Source organism: Neomonachus schauinslandi, chromosome 10 (genome assembly GCF_002201575.2).
Source record: "Neomonachus schauinslandi chromosome 10, ASM220157v2, whole genome shotgun sequence".
Classification (NCBI taxonomy): Eukaryota; Metazoa; Chordata; class Mammalia; order Carnivora; family Phocidae; genus Neomonachus; species Neomonachus schauinslandi.
The window spans coordinates 133,917,831-133,936,629 of NC_058412.1; the positions used below are offsets into that span (position 1 = coordinate 133,917,831).

Genomic DNA, 18,799 nt, shown 5'->3' on the forward strand with positions numbered 1-18,799 from the left:
GCCACGTCCGCGGGAAGCTGCAGCCCCGGGTCACCGAGGAGGTGAGCGGGCCCGCGCGGCCGCCCGGAGGCCCCGCCCGGCGCCCGCAGGGGCGCGAGGCCAGCCCGGGAGGTGCGGGGGGGGGGGGTTCCCCCCCCCCGGAGCCGCCCCCAGGCGCTGCCTTCGAGGGGCCCCGCGGCCCTGCCCGAGAGCCGGCCGCCGGCTCCCGGAAGCCCTCCCGGTGGCACCTGGCTGGGGCCCACCCCGGTGCGGTGCGGGGTCGCGGCGTTTGAAGCCCGGCGGGCCCAGCCTGGCCTTTTAAATCCCCACGGCTTAATCCCACAAGGGTGGAACCGTGCCAGCAGACACACACACGCTGAGCTGCAGCGAGAGGCCACACATCTTAATTAGGGATCGTGGGTGCCCCGGGGAAGCTGCCGCAGTGCCGGTTCAGCCAGCCTCCCAAGCACCGCGCGCAGGGCCCGGCTGCCGGCATGCGGACTGTTTGATGGCTAGCGTCTGTCTCTTGTCTCTCCCCCTCCCGTCCAGCTCTGGCAGGCCGCTCTAAGCACGCTCAACCCCAACCCCACGGACAGCTGCCCCCTGTACCTGAACTATGCCACCGTGGCCGCCCTGCCCTCCAGGGTGAGCCGGCACAACAGCCCCTCGGCCGCCCACTTCGTCACCCGCCTGGTGCGCACCTGCCTGCCGCCAGGGACCCATCGGTGCATTCTGGTGAGTGCCCACGGCCATCCCCGTGCTCGTGGGAAGCGGGTGTCCCGGTAGCTCCGCCCCGGTGCGGGCAGGGCACCCGGGCTGGCAGGACCTCCGACGTGGACGTGCCGCCACAGCCCAGGACGTCATCGCCCCTGCTTACAGACAGGGAAACTGAGGTCGAGAGACTAGGCCATTTGCCCCAGATCAGGTTCGGTGGTCGATCTGAGCCTCAGACCCAGATTTCCTGAGCCCGCGCCCCTCCACGTCCTACTTCCCCGCCTCGGAGGCAGTCCGCATCTGGTGGCTGATGTTTTCTTTCTCCCAGGGCTGGACGATGGCTCCCTGAAGGCCCCCGCCTGGCGGCTCTGCTGGGGCCCCTCTGTCCCGAGTGTAGCTCCTCCCCGGGGTCGCTCCCGCGGGTCTGCCCCCGCTCACGGCTCTGCCTCTCTGTGCTGCAGATGGTCTGCGAGCGCTCGGACGCCTTCGCCTCTGCCTGCGCCCTGGCCCGAGCCTTCCCGCTCTTCACCCACCGCTCCGGGGCTGCCCGGCGTGCAGACAAGAAGACGGTGACGGTGGAGTTTTTCCTGGTGGGACAAGACAACGGGCCAGTGGAGGTGTCCACTCTGCAAGTGGGTGTCCGGACGTTCGCCCGGGGTCCCCGGGCCCGCACGCGCTGGGGCGGCTGGAAGGGGAGGGCGGTGGCAGTGGGATGCAGCAGCAACAGCCCCGGGGGGCCCGGAGGCCTTTCCAAACCCGGGCAGCTGGCCCCCCTCCCGGGGGGGGGGGGGGGGGGGGGCTTCCTGGTCAGGACTCAGGCCTTTCAACCTGTATTTCTTGAGCACCTACCCAGCACCAGGAGCTCTCCTGTTTAATCCTGAGAATCCCCTCCCTCTGTGGCGCACTTTTACATATGTTATTTCCTTGGATCATAATCCTTTCGAGGCCAGCAAGGCTGGGAGGGACTCCAGCTTAGGAGTCCTGGTCTGGGCCGACCGGCAGATTCCATCCCCACGGCGAGTGTCCCAGACCCCGTGGCCGTGACCTCACCCTCCCCACCCCCACTGAGACCCAGGCTGTCCTTCCTACCCCACCCCTCACTGCTGTCCCAGGCCAGCACCCCTCACCGGCTGCCTCCTCCCCCTGGATCCTTTGCTCTAGAAGGAGAGGACATGCTTCTGTCTCTATCGTCTTGCAACAGCTCCTTTTTTCCTTCCATTGATTTCCAAACGTTGAAAAACCACAGTCTAATTGTTTGGCCTTTCTTAACTCCCTTTCCCCCTCAGCCTACCCAAATCGAGTTTCCACCCCGCATCCTGACACGGATTTTTTAAGGAGCCTGTCTGCTGGACTTAAATATTGGTCGTCCCATTTGTCATCCCCCCCCACCTTGAAGGGTCTGCCCCACCCAGAGCCATGCCTCCTTCCCACGCCCCCTCCCGCCTGCCGCCTCTACATCCCCTTTCCAGAGCATTCCCACATTCGGATCTCACTTCCTCTCATCTGGGTTCTCCGAGCGCCTGTGGGCTCCATCCCACAGACGGGCACCGACGACCACCCCTCCCCTCTAGCGGCAGGGCATTCCTTCTGAGTTCCCGGCCTGAGCAGCACCCTGGACCCCCCACATCCTCCAAGCCCTTCTCCTCCCTCCCCGCTGGCCATGGTGGACTGACTTTCTGTCCTCCTCAGCTTCCCTCTCCAGGTCCTACCTGCTCCGGGTCTGCCCACGTCCCTTTCCACGGGGAGCTGGCTGGCTGACATGGCCTCGCTTGAAGTCGGGCCCTCTGCGCGCTGAGTGCCATACCACCTGATGTGACACATCTCTGCTTAGCTTCTGCGCCCTGCACTGGGGTGGGAGCTTCCGGAGGGCAGGGACCTGGTCTGTGGTCCCAGCAGGGGCCCACCGTGGGACGAGGACGGTTGGGTTGGTGGGTCTCCTTGACCCCCACATCCAGTGCATCCTACTCTGCCCAGCCACTGCCTTGCGGAGCCCCCACCCACGCCCCACCGCTCTCCTGGGCCATTGTGGCCGCCTCCTCACTGGTCTTGCTGCCTCCAGATGCCCTCCATCCACTTCCCCTTCCCATGGCTGCTCGTAGCTTGCGTAGACGCGACTGCCTACTGAGTCCTCTCAACAGCCCTAGGAGGTGGGACCGTTGTTTTCTCCACCGTCGGGCTGAGCAGACTGAGGCTCGGAGATGCCAGGTGACTTACTGGGGCCACAGCAGCAAGGGGCAGAGCCGGGTCTTAACCACTGCCGCCGTCTGTCAGCCCTCTTTCCCGTCTGTCTTGGATCATGAGCACTTGGATCATGAGAACCTCAGGCACCCTGGGTGGCCTTTTCCATACTATGGAGACATCCTCAGCACTCCCCCCCACAAGTCCTCTTCCCCCCCGGGTCCCTGTGGTCTTTCATACCCTCCTCCCCTGTCGTGTTTAGTGGAGTGAGGTGTTGTGATTCTCTGCTGGCCTGGAGTACCTTGGACATCTTTGAATTCCCAGAGTCTAGTGCGGAGCCTGGCACACAGTAGGTGCTCATAGAAACATGGGTGGAATGAATGAACGAACGAATGAATGATCGACCCTGGGGCACGACGAGGCACAAGCTCTTCCCCAGGGTCACGAGGCTCTTTGGTGGCGGAGGGGCACTGGGAGCCTCCCCCGGGTTCCCCCGCAGATGCTGTGTGCCCTCTCGCCTAGCCAGGCTGCAGCGGGGGCTCTGAGCCCACGGAGGGCTGCTAGGCGAGCGCCGGGCCTTCTTAGAGACGAGTCTTAGGGCACTGCCGCACTTCCCAGACAGCGACCACAGGCTGCGTCAGAGATGAGCAATGGTCTCTGCGACGCCCACAGACAGGGACCCTCGGCCTCCCAGAGGAGAGCCCGCTGTCAGTCGGAGGGGACCACAAGGTCACATCTCATATCTGAGTTGTCAAGTCCTGTGTCCCTGCCTTTGAGGCTTGGGGGTTTAATTACCTCCGGAAGGCAGAAGCTCTCCGAGCCATTCAGCAGGGCCTGGAAGGTGGCTGGGTTGGCGCAGTGGACCCAGAACCTGCCCTCCCTGGCGCCGGGGTGCTGGGCAGGTGATGATAAACTCGATGCTCTCTGCATCCCTACTGCACCTGCACAGCTTTGCTCTTTCAGTATCACTTCTTCCCAGCACACAGGGAAGAGGCGGCCGGCCAGCCCCGTGTCTGAAGCTCGGGGGTGGGGGTGGGCATGGGGGTGGGGCAGGCGGCGCCGTGGGCAGCAGCTAGGCAGAGATGAGCGAGAAGGCAAAGACCTTCCAGAATCAGCGCTGAAGCAAAAGGGGGACAGAAGTTCTTTGCAGAAAGTAGGGGTGGGGCCGGGGAGGGAGGCCAGCATGGGGCCTGGGGCGGCTCCTGTGTTTGAGCACGCAGGGGATGGTGTCAGGTCCCTGCTCCCTCTGGGCTCTGGGCCAACATATGAGCCGCACGAGGCAGGGTCTGTGCGTTCTTCCCTCCGCACTCCATACCCAGAGCCGTGCCAGGAACACAAGGGCAGGGAGTCTGTGTCACACGGGAGAAAAACGCCACCCTCACGGCCGGAGCGCCACAAGGGGGACCAGCGGGCGCTGGGGTGCAGGACGAAGAGAACTTCTCCTCCTTTGGGAGGATCCAGAGAAGCTTCTGGAAGGCACGGCCTTTAAGAAGTGCCATAAAGGATGGCCAGGATCTTGACAAGAGGAGAAGGGAGGGTGTATCGGTCGGCTCCAGCGGCCATAAGAAAATACCGCCGACGGGGTGGCTTCACCAACAGGCCTGTACCTCTCAGGGTTCTGGAGGCCGTCTGAGATCAGGGCAGGTTGAGGACTCCCTGCCTGGTCTGCAGGTGGTGGTCTTCTGGCCGTGCCCTCCCTCCCTCTTCCTGTGAGGGCGCTAATCCCATCATGGGCCCCATCCTCCTGATCTCACCTAAACCTGACCACTGCGGGGGTAGGGCTTCAACATATGAGTTTAGGGGCGATGCAGACATTCAGCCCCTAGCAAAGGACAACACTTCCCCCAAGAGAGGACAGGAATGCCCAGCGTGCGTTCAGGGCCGGGCACAGGACCGCCTGCCGCCAGGATGAGGGGAGTAAGCAGCAGATGAGGCCTGGAAAGGGAGGTGGGCCCCACTGACACCAGGTGGGGGTGCCAGGCTGAAGGATTCTCGTGTAACCTGGAGGCGAGGTGCAGAGTCGTGTGGAACTTTCTGTGGACAGCAGGGTGGGTCACAGGCACCGGGAAGACAGCAGCAGACACTGTGAGTCTTGTTTCCCCCGGACCTGCCCCTCGACACCCTGTCAGCAGCCCCGAAACCTCCCCCGGGTGGCATGTGCTACTGATGCCTTTGGTCCCTGGGGCAACGGACAGGGAGGGACAGCCCTTCCTACCTGGTCCTAGGTCCCCAGTGACAGCCTCTGGTTTCTTTCCCCAGTGCTTAGCAAACGCCACGGAAGGCGTGCGGCTGGCTGCCCGTATCGTGGACACTCCCTGCAACGAGATGAACACAGACACCTTCCTTGAGGTTCGTGGCCCCAGGGAGTCATGCCAGGGTGGGGCCAGGGTGGGCGAGACGTTGATAGACCCCAAGGAAGTCAGGGGATACCCAGGGCTGGAGGGGGACAGTGCCTACAGCCTTGGCACCCTACCTGGGGGCACCTGGGGCTGCCGCGGACAGAGTCTTGCTGTCCACCCAGCTTCGAGGGGCCCCCAGGCCTCGGTGGAGGGGGGAGGGAGGACAGAGCCTCCTCCTCAAGGCCTTTCTGCAGGACCACAGCCATGATCTACTGTAGTTTAGAGGGTGAACCTTCTGTCCTGGATTTAATTGTGCTCCAAGCCGAGAGAGTTGAGGCCCTGGCTTCTGAGCCTGCTCCTCTCCGCCACACGGGCGTTGGTTCATCCCTGGTCCCGAGCCTCGGCCTCGCCTTGACTTAAGCCATCTTCACGTGTCTTTGTGTTGTTTTTTCCATGAACGTGTCCAGGAGATTAAGAAAGTTGGAAAAGATCTGGGGATCACCCCAACGATCATCCGAGATGAGGAGCTAAAGACGAGAGGCTTTGGAGGTGGGTAGGGTTGGGCCTTACGGGCCGTGGCCTCAGGCTGGTCCTGGGTGCTGGGGGTGGCAGGGTGGCTGTGGGTCACGCACTGCGATGCCTCAAGCTTCCCTTGAAAGGAGCCAGCCTTTGTCCAACCCCAAGGCCAGACCTTGGGAAGCGGACCATCTCTGGGGGAGAAAGGAGGCGCTGATTCAGACTCTGGAAGCTGCAGCGTCCAAGTCCTTCCCCAGCCCACTCCCTGTCCGCAAGGGCTGCTGTCCTGGCTGCCTGGGCCAATTCAGCAGGACCTTTCTGCTCCTTGAGCACACAAGCCCACGTTCACATCAGGGCCTCATCATTATGGCTCTCTTTCTCTGGAGTCCTTCTCCAAGATACTCTCACAGAGGGGCCATCAGACCCTGAACATCCTGGGTCGAATCTACCTCCTCAGAGGGCCTTTCCTGATGACCAGACCCATCCTCCCTGGCCCCCAGGCGCTGGAGATATGGTGACAAGTGTAGGCACTTTCAGTCTGGCTGGGGGAGGGTCACCGCACTCCTTATCAATGGCTGCCAAACAAATTACCCCAGAAGGAAGCAACTGAAGGCAACATATAGTTCTATGGGCGGGGAATCAGGCATGGCTGGGCTGGATCCTGGGCCCAGGGTCCCTGCCACGTGGAGACCAGCATGTTGATTAGATCAGCAGTCATCTGAAGTCTCAACCGGGGCCGGTGATGTGGTCCCAGCCAGGCTCACTCACAGTGTTGTCACCAGGCCTTGGGGCCTTGCTGGCTGTTCCTTGTCATCCGGGCCTCTCCTTGAGCAGCTCACGAGTAGCAGCTGCCTCCCTCAGAGCAAGGTTTCTGGGCGAGGAAGAGTGAGCAAGCAAGAAGGAGGCAAGGTCTTTTTTTGCAACATATTCTTGGAAGTGGTATCTCATCACTCCTGCTGTATCCAGAAGCAAGACGCAAGGTTCCAGCCACACTGAGAGAGAGGGGATCCCAGAGGCAGGGATCGGAGGGGGCTATCCTAGAGGTGCCTACCACAGAACACATTCTTGTGTTCTGTCCAAACAAAAAGTCTGGACAAGAACACCAGCGACAAGTGGAGGCAGAGACTGCAAAGGTCAGGGAAATCTTCACAGAGGAGATGGTATTTACGGCGGGTTTTGCAGGATACATGGGAGTTTGTCAGGCAGCCATTATTGGCTCTCATTCAGTTCAGTTGCCGGGGGCCTTGAGGCCTGGTCTCTGCCCACAAGAGGCTTTCTTGAGGAGACAGGGCACGTACACCCCAGGGCAAGGCAGTGGTGGGAGCGGGCTCGGAAAGGGTGGTGCGGCGCCGAGTGCACAGAGGGCTCAGGGAGGGGCGAACGAGCGTGGGCTGGAGTGGCCCTGAAGCATTATCCAAAAATCATTTCATTCTGCAACCCTGTTCATTTCTTTCTGGGAATGATACAGTTTTGTTTTGTTTTTTTCTCAGCGGGTTTTCTTGCCTAACGATACTTCGCACGGAATTCGTTTGCAGTCCCAGAGCATTGGAACTAATTTGCCTTCCCCCATCCCATGCTGGCCAGGGGGCAGGACAGGGGGCAGGGAGCTCGGGCTTGGACTGCACACTCTCCAGGAGAAATATTCACACGCCAGTGGGTATTTCCGGGGGAGAGCTGTTGTTTCTGGGGGGCTGCTGGGAGTTCTCTGCGCAGTTCAGCCTGAGCCCAACTGACCCTCTCCCTGTGCTTTCTGTAGGAATCTATGGTGTTGGCAAGGCTGCCCTCCACCCCCCGGCGCTGGCCGTCCTCAGCCACACCCCAGAAGGAGCCACGCAAACCATTGCATGGGTGGGCAAAGGGATCGTCTATGACACCGGGGGTCTCAGCATCAAAGGGAAGGTGAGGTGCTGGGGCCAGTGCTTGGGCGGGTCCCAGGGTGGGGAGGGCTCTCGGGGGCCTCATCAGCTCTCAGAGGCACTGGAGGAAGACAGTGAGCAAGGCTTCTGGGACCTTGGCATTGGGGCGTGCCTCTGGGGAGCCAGGTTCGGGAGGAGTCGGCAGGGCTGATTCCTTTTCTGAGGGGGAGACAGTTTCATGTCCACACTCCAGACAGGGGTCTGGAAACAAAAAGTCTGGACAAGATCCAGAGAAAAGCCACAGAAATGATTAAAAGGCTGGAAAACGAGCCCAAGAAGGCAAGGTTCAAGGACTCGGTGGTTCTGTCTGAAGAAAAGGGCGTGGGGTGGTGCCCATGGTCCCCACGACCAGCAAGTTTTCCACGGACAGAATGCTTAGTGCGATCTGCATGAGCCCACTCGGAGAACAGGCGCCCCGGTGAAGGCCAGAGGGGTTTGGCCCCACGAGCAAGCCGCCCGCCGGTGTTCCTGTGAGGCCCGGCGGCAGAAGTCTCTCCTATGGGTGGCCTTTAAGTAGGGTCGTCTCAGGAGGCCGGGCACCTAAGGGCGCCAGTCGTGGTCGCATCTCTCGGCCACTGAGCTGCCTGCCCTCCTCCACGCCCAGCACGTTCGGGCCTGCTGCACGCTGGGAGCCGAGATGGCCCCAGGAGGAGGAGGAGGGCCACATCTTCATCTGCTCATGTCCCACACTTGGGTTGAGCAACCACTGGGCACCGGGCCTGGGCTGGGCTCTACGGTGCCAGGACTCGGAAGGCCTGGGAAGGAGCAGGCGTGTGAAATCTGTGCCCCAGGAGACCAGGAAGAAGAGAGCCACCTTCCCAGAGAGAAGGCTCTAGAAGAGAGAGCCGAGCTCGAGAGCTGGCAGCCAGTGTGGCTCACAGATACGTCCTGTTGGCCCAAGGGCTGGTCTATAATTTGAATTAGTTACCAACATTTAAAAAACAGGAGAAATTCTTGCAGAACACCGGCTATCTGACCTTTTGTAAACTGAGGAGATCCGGCAGTACAGACCCTCCATCTCCACCTGGAGGCATCCCGCCGGAGCCAAGAAGCACTGCCCCGTGGATGGAGCCATACGTATTATCACACCAGTAAAAAAATGAAAATAAGTATTACAGGGCCGCCTGACCGGCTCAGTCGGTGGAGCATGCGACTCTTGATCTCGGGGTCGTGAGTTCGAGCCCCATGTGGGGTGCAGGGATGACTTAAAAATAGAATCTTTAAATAAGTAAGTAAATAAATATATAAATATTACAGCACACATAAAACAGCAATAGATCAATACTTTTAAATTACATTAATGTGATTTTTTGGATAGAAAGAACTTAATGCCTCCCTATTGGTCTGTTGTGGTAAAAGGAGCGTTAGCACTACAGTGTCTGTTTGGAGGCCTTCACTTCTGTAGATTTGCCAATGACTTTATCAAAATTTTGCACATCTCTACACTTACCAGGGTCCGAGATTGGTCAGTCCATCGGCACTCATGGTTGATCCCAAAACACTGTTAATTTGAATTAGGAAGAGTTTCTGTCGCATGAAACAATCTGTACACCGATACCCAGGAAGAGTCTTTCACATAAGGATCACTTGGCAGAGACTGCCCCAAACCCCATTTCCCAAGAAACTCCAGAAATCGCGATACTGTCCATGTCTGCAGTTCTTTGAAACTGATTCTAGCGGCCTTCACAGGTCCATGGAGTAAAATCGTGTTAAACACAAGCCCAGTGGCTCACATAGACTGAGGGAGGCCGGGAGGCCCAGGCTCCCTGTACCCGTGGGTTTGCTCCGAGTCCACTGTGGAGGCAGGACCGTGGGGAGTCACAGACGCCGGCCCCGCCTCGCTGTCCGCTGGAGGGCACGCTGCTGCCTATCCAGCCAGCCCTGTACCTGGCAAAGGATAAGTAGCTAGAATAGGTGGGTTTGAACCTTTTATCTGTATGATAGAACTCACTTCGACAGATTTTTTGGGAGAACCATTTTCCCACTGATGACGGCAGGACGGCGGACTTTGAGTTGATTACTTACTGTTTGCAGACTCTCCACAGCCAGTGCGCCCCTCTGGTTGCATCTGGTACTGGCCAGCCCTCTCTCTCACCCGCCATGCTGGCTGGCTCTTGTCCTGGAGGACAAGGTAGGGTAGGGTAGGAGCGGGTAGAATCCCAGCTCCTTCCTCCTGGGAGCAGATGTTGGCTTGTTGCAGGGCCAGAGTGAGAAGCGGGGGCTCCCGATAATTAGTCCTTTTGCTGGGGGCACCAGACCCAATCCTGCAGGAGTCACCGCTCCATCTCCAAAGGCTTCAAAGGCAAATCAGGATCAGTGTGAATGCAGGTCTCAAATGTGTTAGTCTCAGGACCCCTTCCTTTCTTAACAAGTATTGATCCCAAGGGGATTTTTTTTTTTTTTAATCAGAGTGATATTTAACAGACGTAGATATTTACCCTACTAGAAATAAAGACTGGGAAAGATACTTAGTAATTTCTTTTAATATAACAATATAAATCCATTGCATGTTAATGTAAATAATATAATCTTATGAAAATAACTATATTTTCCAAAATGAAAAGACATGAGTGAGAAGAGTGGCATGGTTTACATTTTGCTGATCTCTCTCCTATCTGCCTTGATAGAAGATGGCTGTGATCGTGTATCTGCTTCTGCATTGAGTCTCTTGTGATACGTTGTCTGAGTTGAAACATAAAAAGAAAATCGGGCCTCACTTACTTTGTAGTTGGAAAAGGGAGAAATAGTTTAGTGCCCTTTACAAATAACTAAGGACATTCTTCTTTGCTATTACACCAAAACTTGACAAGTGGGAGTCTCGGAAAGGTGAGGGATTGGTGTGGGATCAGAAACCATGTCAGTGAGTCTTTGCACCCTGTTACTTAATATCTACGGTCTACCTTGAACTGTGAAAGCGTGATTTTGTAATATCATGCATGGGTCATCCAGAAGACATCATTCACGGAGTTACACAGACCCTCCAAATTCTGGCCCAACACAGGATGTTTTTAAAAGTCACACTTGGTACCACCATCTGTCTCGTTTTAAAAATCGCTGAGTATGGGGCACCTGGGTGGCTCAGTCATTAAGCGTCTGCCTTCGACTCAGGTCATGATCTCAGGGTCCTGGGACCGAGCCCTGCATTGGGTTCCCTGCTCCGCGGGAAGCCTGCTTCTCCCTCTCCCACTCCCCCTGCTTGTGTTCCCTCTCTCACTGTGTCTCTCTCTGTCAAATAAATAAATAAAATCTTCAAAAAAAAAAAATCGCTGAGTATTAGAAAGCCGTCATGGAGACAGAAGATACAGGTTTTCCAAAATTGCGATTTTTTTTTTTGTTTGTTTGTTTGAAAGCTCAAATTTTCCCACTGGCACCAACTATGGTCAGCTGTTCCCCTGGACGTGAGAGGTTCGCTTCTGCTGGACACCTGAGTCCGAATAACCCGTCATGTGTCAGTTGTTCTTTGAATTAAAATGGTGTTCTGGAGCACAGAGCCCAGCTGAGCTGAGCCCCGGGAGACCGTCCGTGGCTTCTGCTCTGACCGCCCGGCCTGGGGACAGTGGGGGTGCTCGGTGCACGCACCTTCTGTTCCATCACAGGGAATCTTGCAAACAGCTGTGCTCAGCAGTTGAGCTTTTGAAAAATCCATCATTCTACTCCTTCAGCAAGGAGACTCAAGTGGAGTTGGCTGCGCTTTATTTTCCCGGAGGGCGGAGGTGAGTCTGGGGACCGTCCCTGCCGTGGCTGGACGCGCCACCGCTCTGCTGCATTGCACGAGTGTCAACCCCGTGAAACGGGGGTTTCGGAAATCGCCTCTTTCAGAAAAATAGGAGCAACGTGTGGGGAATCTGCAAAGCTCACACAGTCCATTGAGTTACACTTGCAGTTTGGCGTTTGTTCGGTCTGCGGTTGGGAAGCCGCCCCGGTGACAGGGAGACACAATTTCAGTGACCATCTTGAGCTATTCTGCATGGGCCGTTTTGCCAGTGGTTTGATTCCAGATCTGAGGCCCCGTTTTCCCATTTAAACAATCCTGTGCTTTCTCACCGATTAGGTCAAAGAGACAGCTTATTTTCAATAGTGCTAGCTGGGTCATTTTCACTCAATTTAATTGTAAAAGCAGCTCGGTTTATGTCTAAAAATACTTTCCATTAAAACTCGAGGCTTGTGTAATCCAATAGGGGTTCGAAAAAATCACTCCGACCGTTTCAAACCCAAATCCTGCGTCTGATGACCTGTTGTTAATTTAAAGTATGAACTTGTCAATTAGAGCTGGGAACCTATAAAATGTAAAAATGTGTAACCACTCTCAACCCGTTTGTAGAAAATCACAGCTCCTTCTACGGCAGGAGGGAGCCTCCGCCGCTCACGGCCCTCATTAGACGCCGACAGAGCGGGCGGTGGGGTGGGATCAGGGACGTGACGGTGACATTGGGGAAGAGTTCACATGAACCTGAGCGGATTGTTTGAGACAGTGACGTCAAGGAGCAGAGCTGAGGCCGAAAGTGTCGCCGAGGCCAGGCGGTGACCTGGGCAGGGTGGTCTGCTGCAGAAAGGTGGTCTGGGTGGTGGCAGGAGCAAGGGAGGCTGGTGCACAGAGGAAGATGGACGGTCCTGGGGGAGGACGCGGCATGAGGGGGAAGGCACATGGTGCCTGGTTTTAACCTGCTGCGTGGCTACTGCAAGCCCCCCTGGGACTGGGGTGCAGGGGTGCTGGCTGGGAGGCCAGACCTCAGGGCAGTGTGAAGGAGGGCAGTGTGAAGGGGGGCAGGCCTGACGTAAAGCTCTGGGGCTCTTCCTGGGACCGGGCCTGCAGGAGACGAGTAGAAGTGGGAGGGCTAGCAAAGGGAGCAGGGGGTGTGGGAGGGGGCCGTCGTGGGAACCAGAACAAGGCCCTGTCCCTCTGCAGGGTGCAGCCACCTCGGGGCCCTCTGCAGGGTGCACGCCGGCCGGGCACCACGTGCATCACACGCGGGCACAGCCCTCTGCCAGCAAGTGGGGATCAGAGAGCTCCGGAAGCCAGGAGAGGCCGCTCCCGTGTGCCCCCCATGTTGAGCGGGAATCATAGGGCCCCCGGGAGCCGGGCTGCTTGGCAGTGGTACTGCTGACCCAGCAGAGCAGGTGGCCCCAGGGAGCGGGCTCCTGGGAGAGGTGGGTGCGGGTGAGCAGCTGAGGTGTCCAGAGAGCTCAGGGATGGGGGGTTTCTTTGGGGGCCATCTCAGGGTGAGGGTCTGATTGTACTTGTCGGCTGAGGGCTGAGGAATGGGAACCAGGAAAATAGGAAGGCTGACACCACGGAGGGGAGGAGCAAGGCCACAGCCCGCGTGGCAACTTTGGGCAGCTCCCGGGGTCCCCTTCCCCTCCCACCTCTGGTGTATCAGGAGCCCCCAAAGCTCTGCCCCAGCGGAAAGCGCCCATCACCTTCGCCGTTCCGTCCCATTGCTTCTGGAGACCAGCCACTCGACAAGTGGGAGTTTCGTGGGTTCTGTGTGTGCTCTGGGGACCCAGCAGCGGGTCGCGCAGGTCTGGGGGAGCTGTTCTGGGGCCCTTGTGTGCCGGGCAGGGGTGGGGCACTGTTGCCGGTGGGGCCGACATCCACTCACGCTCACTTTTAGTGCCCCCTCTGTGCCCCCTCCAGACCACCATGCCCGGGATGAAGAGGGACTGTGGGGGTGCCGCGGCTGTGCTGGGGGCCTTCAGAGCTGCCATCAAGCAGGTGAGTGTGGCCCCGCCCTCTGCAGTCCTCGGGATGGAGGGCTCCCCGGTATGAGCTGCCCCTCCCTCTCCCCCAGGTCCCACACGGTGCTCCTGAGTCCCCACAGCTCCGTGTCTCTCTCCCTCCTCTGCACTGCCATGCTGGACACCCCTGGGCTCCCAGAGCTCCCTGCCTTCCGCCGGGGCTGCTCCACCTGAGTGTCACCTCTCCTGGGGTGTCACCTCTCCTGGGGGTGTCACTTCTCCTGATTGTCACCTCTCCTGGGGGTGTCACTTCTCCTGGGGGTGTCACCTCTCCTGGGGGTGTCACCTCTCCTGGGGGTGTCACCTCTCCTGAGTGTCACTTCTCCTGGGGGTGTCACCTCTCCTGAGTGTCACCTCTCCAGAGGGTGTCACCTCTCCTGGGGGTGTCACCTCTCCTGAGTGTCACCTCTCCTGGGGGTGCAGTTGCTGGGTTGTAGGGCAGCTCTATTTTCAACTTTTTGAGGAACCTCCATACAGGCTGCACCAGCTTGCCTTCCCACCAACAGTGTAGGAGCGTTCTCCTTTCTCTGCATCTCGCCTGTCCGGGGAGAGGACTGTCCGGACCCCCGCCCCCCTCCACCTCCAAGGGTGCTGCAGCAGGGTGCTGAGGGCCCCCGTCCCCCATCAAGGGCCACGGCCTAGAGGCTGCACTCCTTTTTGTTTTTAATTCAATTAATTAACATATAATGTATTATTGGTTTCAGAGATAGAGTTCAGTGATGTGTCAGTCTTACATAACACCCAGTGCTCATTATATCACGTGCCCTCCTTAATGCCCATCACCCAGTTACCCCATCCCCCCCACCCCTCTCCTCCAGCAACTCTCAGTTTGTTTCCTAGAGTTAAGAGTCTCTTATGATTTGTCTCCCTCTCTGACTTCATCTTACTTTATTTTTCCCTCCATTCCCCTATGATCCTCTGTTTTCTTAAATTCCACATAATAGTGAGATCCTATGATAATTGTCTTTCTCTGATTGACTTATTTTGCTTAGCATAATACCCTCTAAGTTCCATCCACGTTGTTACAAATGGCAAGATTTCATTTTTTGATGGCTGAGTAATATTCCATTGGGCGTGTGTGTGTGTGTGTGTGTGTGTATACACCATATCTTTTTATTTTTAAATATTTTATTTATCTATTTGACAGAGAGAGACACAGCGAGAGAGGGAACACAAGCAGGGGGAGTGGCAGAGGGAGAAGCAGGCCCCCCGTGGAGCAGGGAGCCCGATGCGGGGCTCGATCCCAGGACCCTGGGATCATGACCTGAGCCGAAGGCAGACACTTAACAACTGAGCCACCCAGGCATCCCTACACCACATCTTCTTTATCCATTCATCTGTCGATGGACATCTGGGCTCTTTCCATAGTTTGGCTATTGTGGACATTGCTGCTGTGAACATTGGGGTGCAGGTGCCCCTTCGGATCACTACACTTGTATCTTTGGGGTAAATACCCAGTAGTGCAATTGCTGGATCGTATGGTAGCTCTATTTTCAACTTTTTGAGGAACCTCCATACTGTTTTCCAGAGTGGCTACACCAGCTTGCATTCCCACCAACAGTGTAGGAGGGTTCCCCTTTCTCCGCATCCCTGCCAACATCTGTTATTTCCTGACTTGTTAATTTTAGCCATTCTGACTGGTATGAGGTGGTATCTCATTGTGGTTTTGATTTGTATTTCCCTGATGCTGAGCAATGTTGAGCACTTTTTCATGGGTCTGTTGGCCATTTATATATCTTCCCTACAGAAATGTCTGTTCATGTCTTCTGCCCATTTCTTGATTGGATTCTTTGTTCTTTGGGTGTTGAGCTTGATAAGTTCTTTATAGATTTTGGATACTAGCCCTTTATCTGATAAGACATTTGCAAATATCTTCTCCCATTCTGTTGGTTGTCTTTTGGTTTTGTTGGCTGTTTCCTTTGCTTTGCAAAAGCTTTTTATCTTGATGAAGTCCCAATAGTTCATTTTTGCCCTTGCTTCCCTTGCCTTTGGAGACATGTCTAGCAAGAAGTTGCTGCAGCTGAGGTCGAAGAAGTTGCTGCCTGTGTTCTCCTCTAGGATTTTGATGGACTCCTGTCTCACATTTAGGTCTTTCAACCATTTAGAGTCTATTTTTGTGTGTGGTGTAAGGAAATGGTCCAGTTTCATTCTTCTGCACGTGGCTGTCCAATTTTCCCAACACCATTTGTTGAAGAGACTGCCTTTTTTCCATTGGATATTCTTTCCTGCTTTGTTGAAGATTAGTTGACCATAGAGATGAGGGTCCATTTCTGGGCTCTCTATTCTGTTCCATTGATCTATGTGTCTGTTTTTGGGCCAGTACCATACTGTCTTGATGATGACAGCTTTGCTTTTCTTTTTCAACATTCCTCTGGCTATGCGGGGTCTTTTCTGGTTCCATACAAATTTTAGGATTATTTGTTCCATTTCTTTGAAAAAAGTGGATGGTATTTTGATAGGGATTGTATTGAATGTGTAGACTGCTGTGGGTAGCATAGGTATTTTAACAATATTTGTTCTTCCAATCCATGAGCATGGAATGTTTTTCCATTTCTTTGTGTCTTCCTCAATTTCTTTCACGAGTGTTCAATAGTTTTCAGAGTATAGATCCTTTACCTCTTTGGTTAGGTTTATTCCTAGGTATCTTATGGTTTTGGGTACAGTTGTAAATGGGATCGACTCCTTAATTTCTCTTTCTTCTGTCTCATTGTTAGTGTATAGAAATGCAACTGATTTCTGTGCATTGATTTTATCTCCTGCCACTTTGCTGAATTCCTGTATGACTTCTAGCAATTTTATGGTGGAATCTTTTGGGTTTTCCACATGGAGTATTATGTCATCTGCCAAGAGTGAGAGTTTGACTTCTTCTTTGGCAGTTTGGATGCCTTTTATTTCTTTTTGTTGTCTGATTGCTGTGGCTAGGACTTCTAGTACTATGTTGAATAGCAGTGGTGAGAGTGGGCATCCCTGCCGCGTTCCTGACCTTAGGGGAAAAGCTCTCAGTTTTTCCCCCGTTGAGAATGATATTTGCTATGGGCTTTTCATATATGGCTTTTGAGGCATATTCCCTCTATCTGTACACTGTGAAGAGTTTTAATCAAGAAAGGATGCTGTACTTTGTCAAATGCTTTTTCTGCATCTATTGAGAGGATCATATGGTTCTTGTTCTTTCTTTTATTATTGTGGTGTATCACATTGATTGATTTGCGGATGTTGAACCAACCTTGCAGCCCAGGGATAAATCCCACTTGGTGGTGGTGAATAATCCTTTTAATGTGCTGTTGGATCCTATTGGCTAGTATTTGGTGAGAATTTTGGCATCCATGTTCATCAGGGATATTGGTCTGTAATTCTCCTTTTTGGTGGGGTTTTTATCTGGTTTTGGGATCAAGGTAATACTGGCTTCATAGAAAGAGTTTGGAAGTTTTCCTTCCATTTCTATTCTTTGAAACCACTTCAGAAGAATAGATATTAATTCTTCTTTAAATGTTTGATAGAATTCCCCTGGGAAGCCATCTGGCCCTGGCTCTTGTTTGTTGGGAGATTTTTGATGACTGCTTCAATTTCCTTGCTGGTTATGGGTCTGTTCAGGTTTTCTATTTCTTCCTGGTTCAGTTTTGGTAGTTTATATGTCTCTAGGAATGCATCCATTTCTTCCAGATTGCCTAATTTGTTGGCACATAGTTGCCCATAATATGTTGTTATAATTGTATGTCTTCGGTGTTGGTTGTGATCTCTCCTCTTTCATTCATGATTTTATTTATTTGGGTCCTTTCTCTAGAGTGTAACTGCAATTTTTGTAGGCCTTGATGTGAGCCACACAATAAATAATGGTGGGGATGCTTAGAACCCACAGAGTAAACTAAGAATCTGCACACCCATAAGTAGGAACCAAGCGTTGAATGAATAAGTAAGTAGAGGAGAGGAGCACTGTTTCTCCCGAGAACCTCCCCATGCCCACTGCAGAGGAGGGATGGACACAGCACGTCACTGCGGGGCAGACAGCACTCTAGAAGCGAGCAAGAGCTGCTGGAACCCAAGTGCAGAAATGTCGTGGGAGTAGGATGGCTGGCGTGGCCGGGAGTGACTTAGAGGGACTCTGCCCAGCGGGGTCACTGTGTCCTCGCGGCATCACACCTCTGAGACAAAGTCCCAGGAAGAACATGGCGGGTCTCTGGGCGTCCGGCCGAGCACAGGTGGGGAGTGCAGGCCCCAGGAGACAGCGAGGCGTGAGGTCACCAAAGACTGAGGGCGGATCTCAGCAGTCCCAGATTGAGGAGACTGAGGTGACGGCCAAGTCCGTGTGCCCGGACTAGATCCGATCCCCAAGTCAGTGATGACTCCCCAGTGCAGACCAGCACACGGGGCATGCCAGGTGTTGCCACTGGAGGGCGTGGGGGTCACAGTCAGGGGTATCCAAGGATTGTTTGTACCATTTTTGCCAAACTTTAAGTTTGGAATTTTTTCAAAATTAGACGTTCTAACAGTTTTTAAAAGGAGAAGATGTGCGATGCGATGTTGGGCTTGCTGGGAGCAGGGAGCACCTGGTGCTGGGGCGGCCGTGACCCTCCAAGCCTCACATACCTAAAACCTTGGCCGCCCGCAGCTGCTTTTCAGTCCCCCTGGGGATCCCAAGACCTGTGTGTCTCACCCCTGCACCCCAATACCTGCCACATGAGCTCAGAACCACCTGCCCAAGGCTCGCAGCACCCTCTAAGCCGGCCTTCCCAAGGGGGACCCCACACCAGAATCAGCAGCACCCCAGACCTGAATCCAAAATCGGGGGGTGGGCATCTGACAGGGTCAGGTTGGGGACCGTGGTCTCTCCTCACCGCCCCCGCTATCCTGCCACAACATAATGCTTGCACGTGCTCTGCAAACTCCTCTCGCCTCCGGGCCCAGACCCGACATGGCTCTCTCTGGGAAGACGTCGGGGCTCCCCGCCTTCCCTGGCGAGGTCCACCTGCCTCTCTAGCTTCAGAGCCCCTGGGGCCACCCTGTTGTTTCAAGGCCACATGTTGTCACAATTCATTTAATCCCAGCCACTCTTGGAGGGGTCTTCGAGCTGACGGGCTGCCTGGTGTCATGTTCCCCGGGAAGCGAGGGGGGGCTTTCCCGGGCGCTGGGTGTCAGGCTCAGGCTCAAAGCCGTCCCAGCCCGGGGCCACGGCCCAGCCCGTGCAGCAGGCCCGTGTTTACCTTCCCTGGGGGCTCTGCACCTGTGGTGGAAGACTCACCTGTTGCAGAGATAAGGCCACACCTGACAGCTGCGTGTGAGAGCCTGGAGGCGGCGGGAAGGGGCCTGGCATGCCCCGTGCCCAGAGGAGACGCGTCCTGGTTAAGGGCTCGGGTCCGGGAGGAGAGGATGCGCAGGGACGGGTGTGGGACCGCCACTCCCCCCCACCACTGCCACCCAGGCAAG

The 18,799-nt window shown here is 55.6% G+C and overlaps 1 protein-coding gene across 2 annotated transcripts in view; it reads left to right on the forward strand.

Moving 5' to 3' along the window:
• The window catches only part of NPEPL1 (aminopeptidase like 1), a 26,069-nt gene that overhangs the window by 3,087 nt on the left and 4,183 nt on the right, over positions 1–18,799 (forward strand). For both annotated transcript variants that reach the window (XM_021677799.2, XM_044918791.1), the window contains 6 exons: positions 529–714; positions 1,155–1,325; positions 5,131–5,220; positions 5,678–5,759; positions 7,483–7,625; positions 13,278–13,355. In XM_021677799.2, coding sequence (XP_021533474.1) covers positions 529–714; positions 1,155–1,325; positions 5,131–5,220; positions 5,678–5,759; positions 7,483–7,625; positions 13,278–13,355 — 750 coding nt within the window. The remainder of the gene's footprint in view (positions 1–528; positions 715–1,154; positions 1,326–5,130; positions 5,221–5,677; positions 5,760–7,482; positions 7,626–13,277; positions 13,356–18,799) is intronic.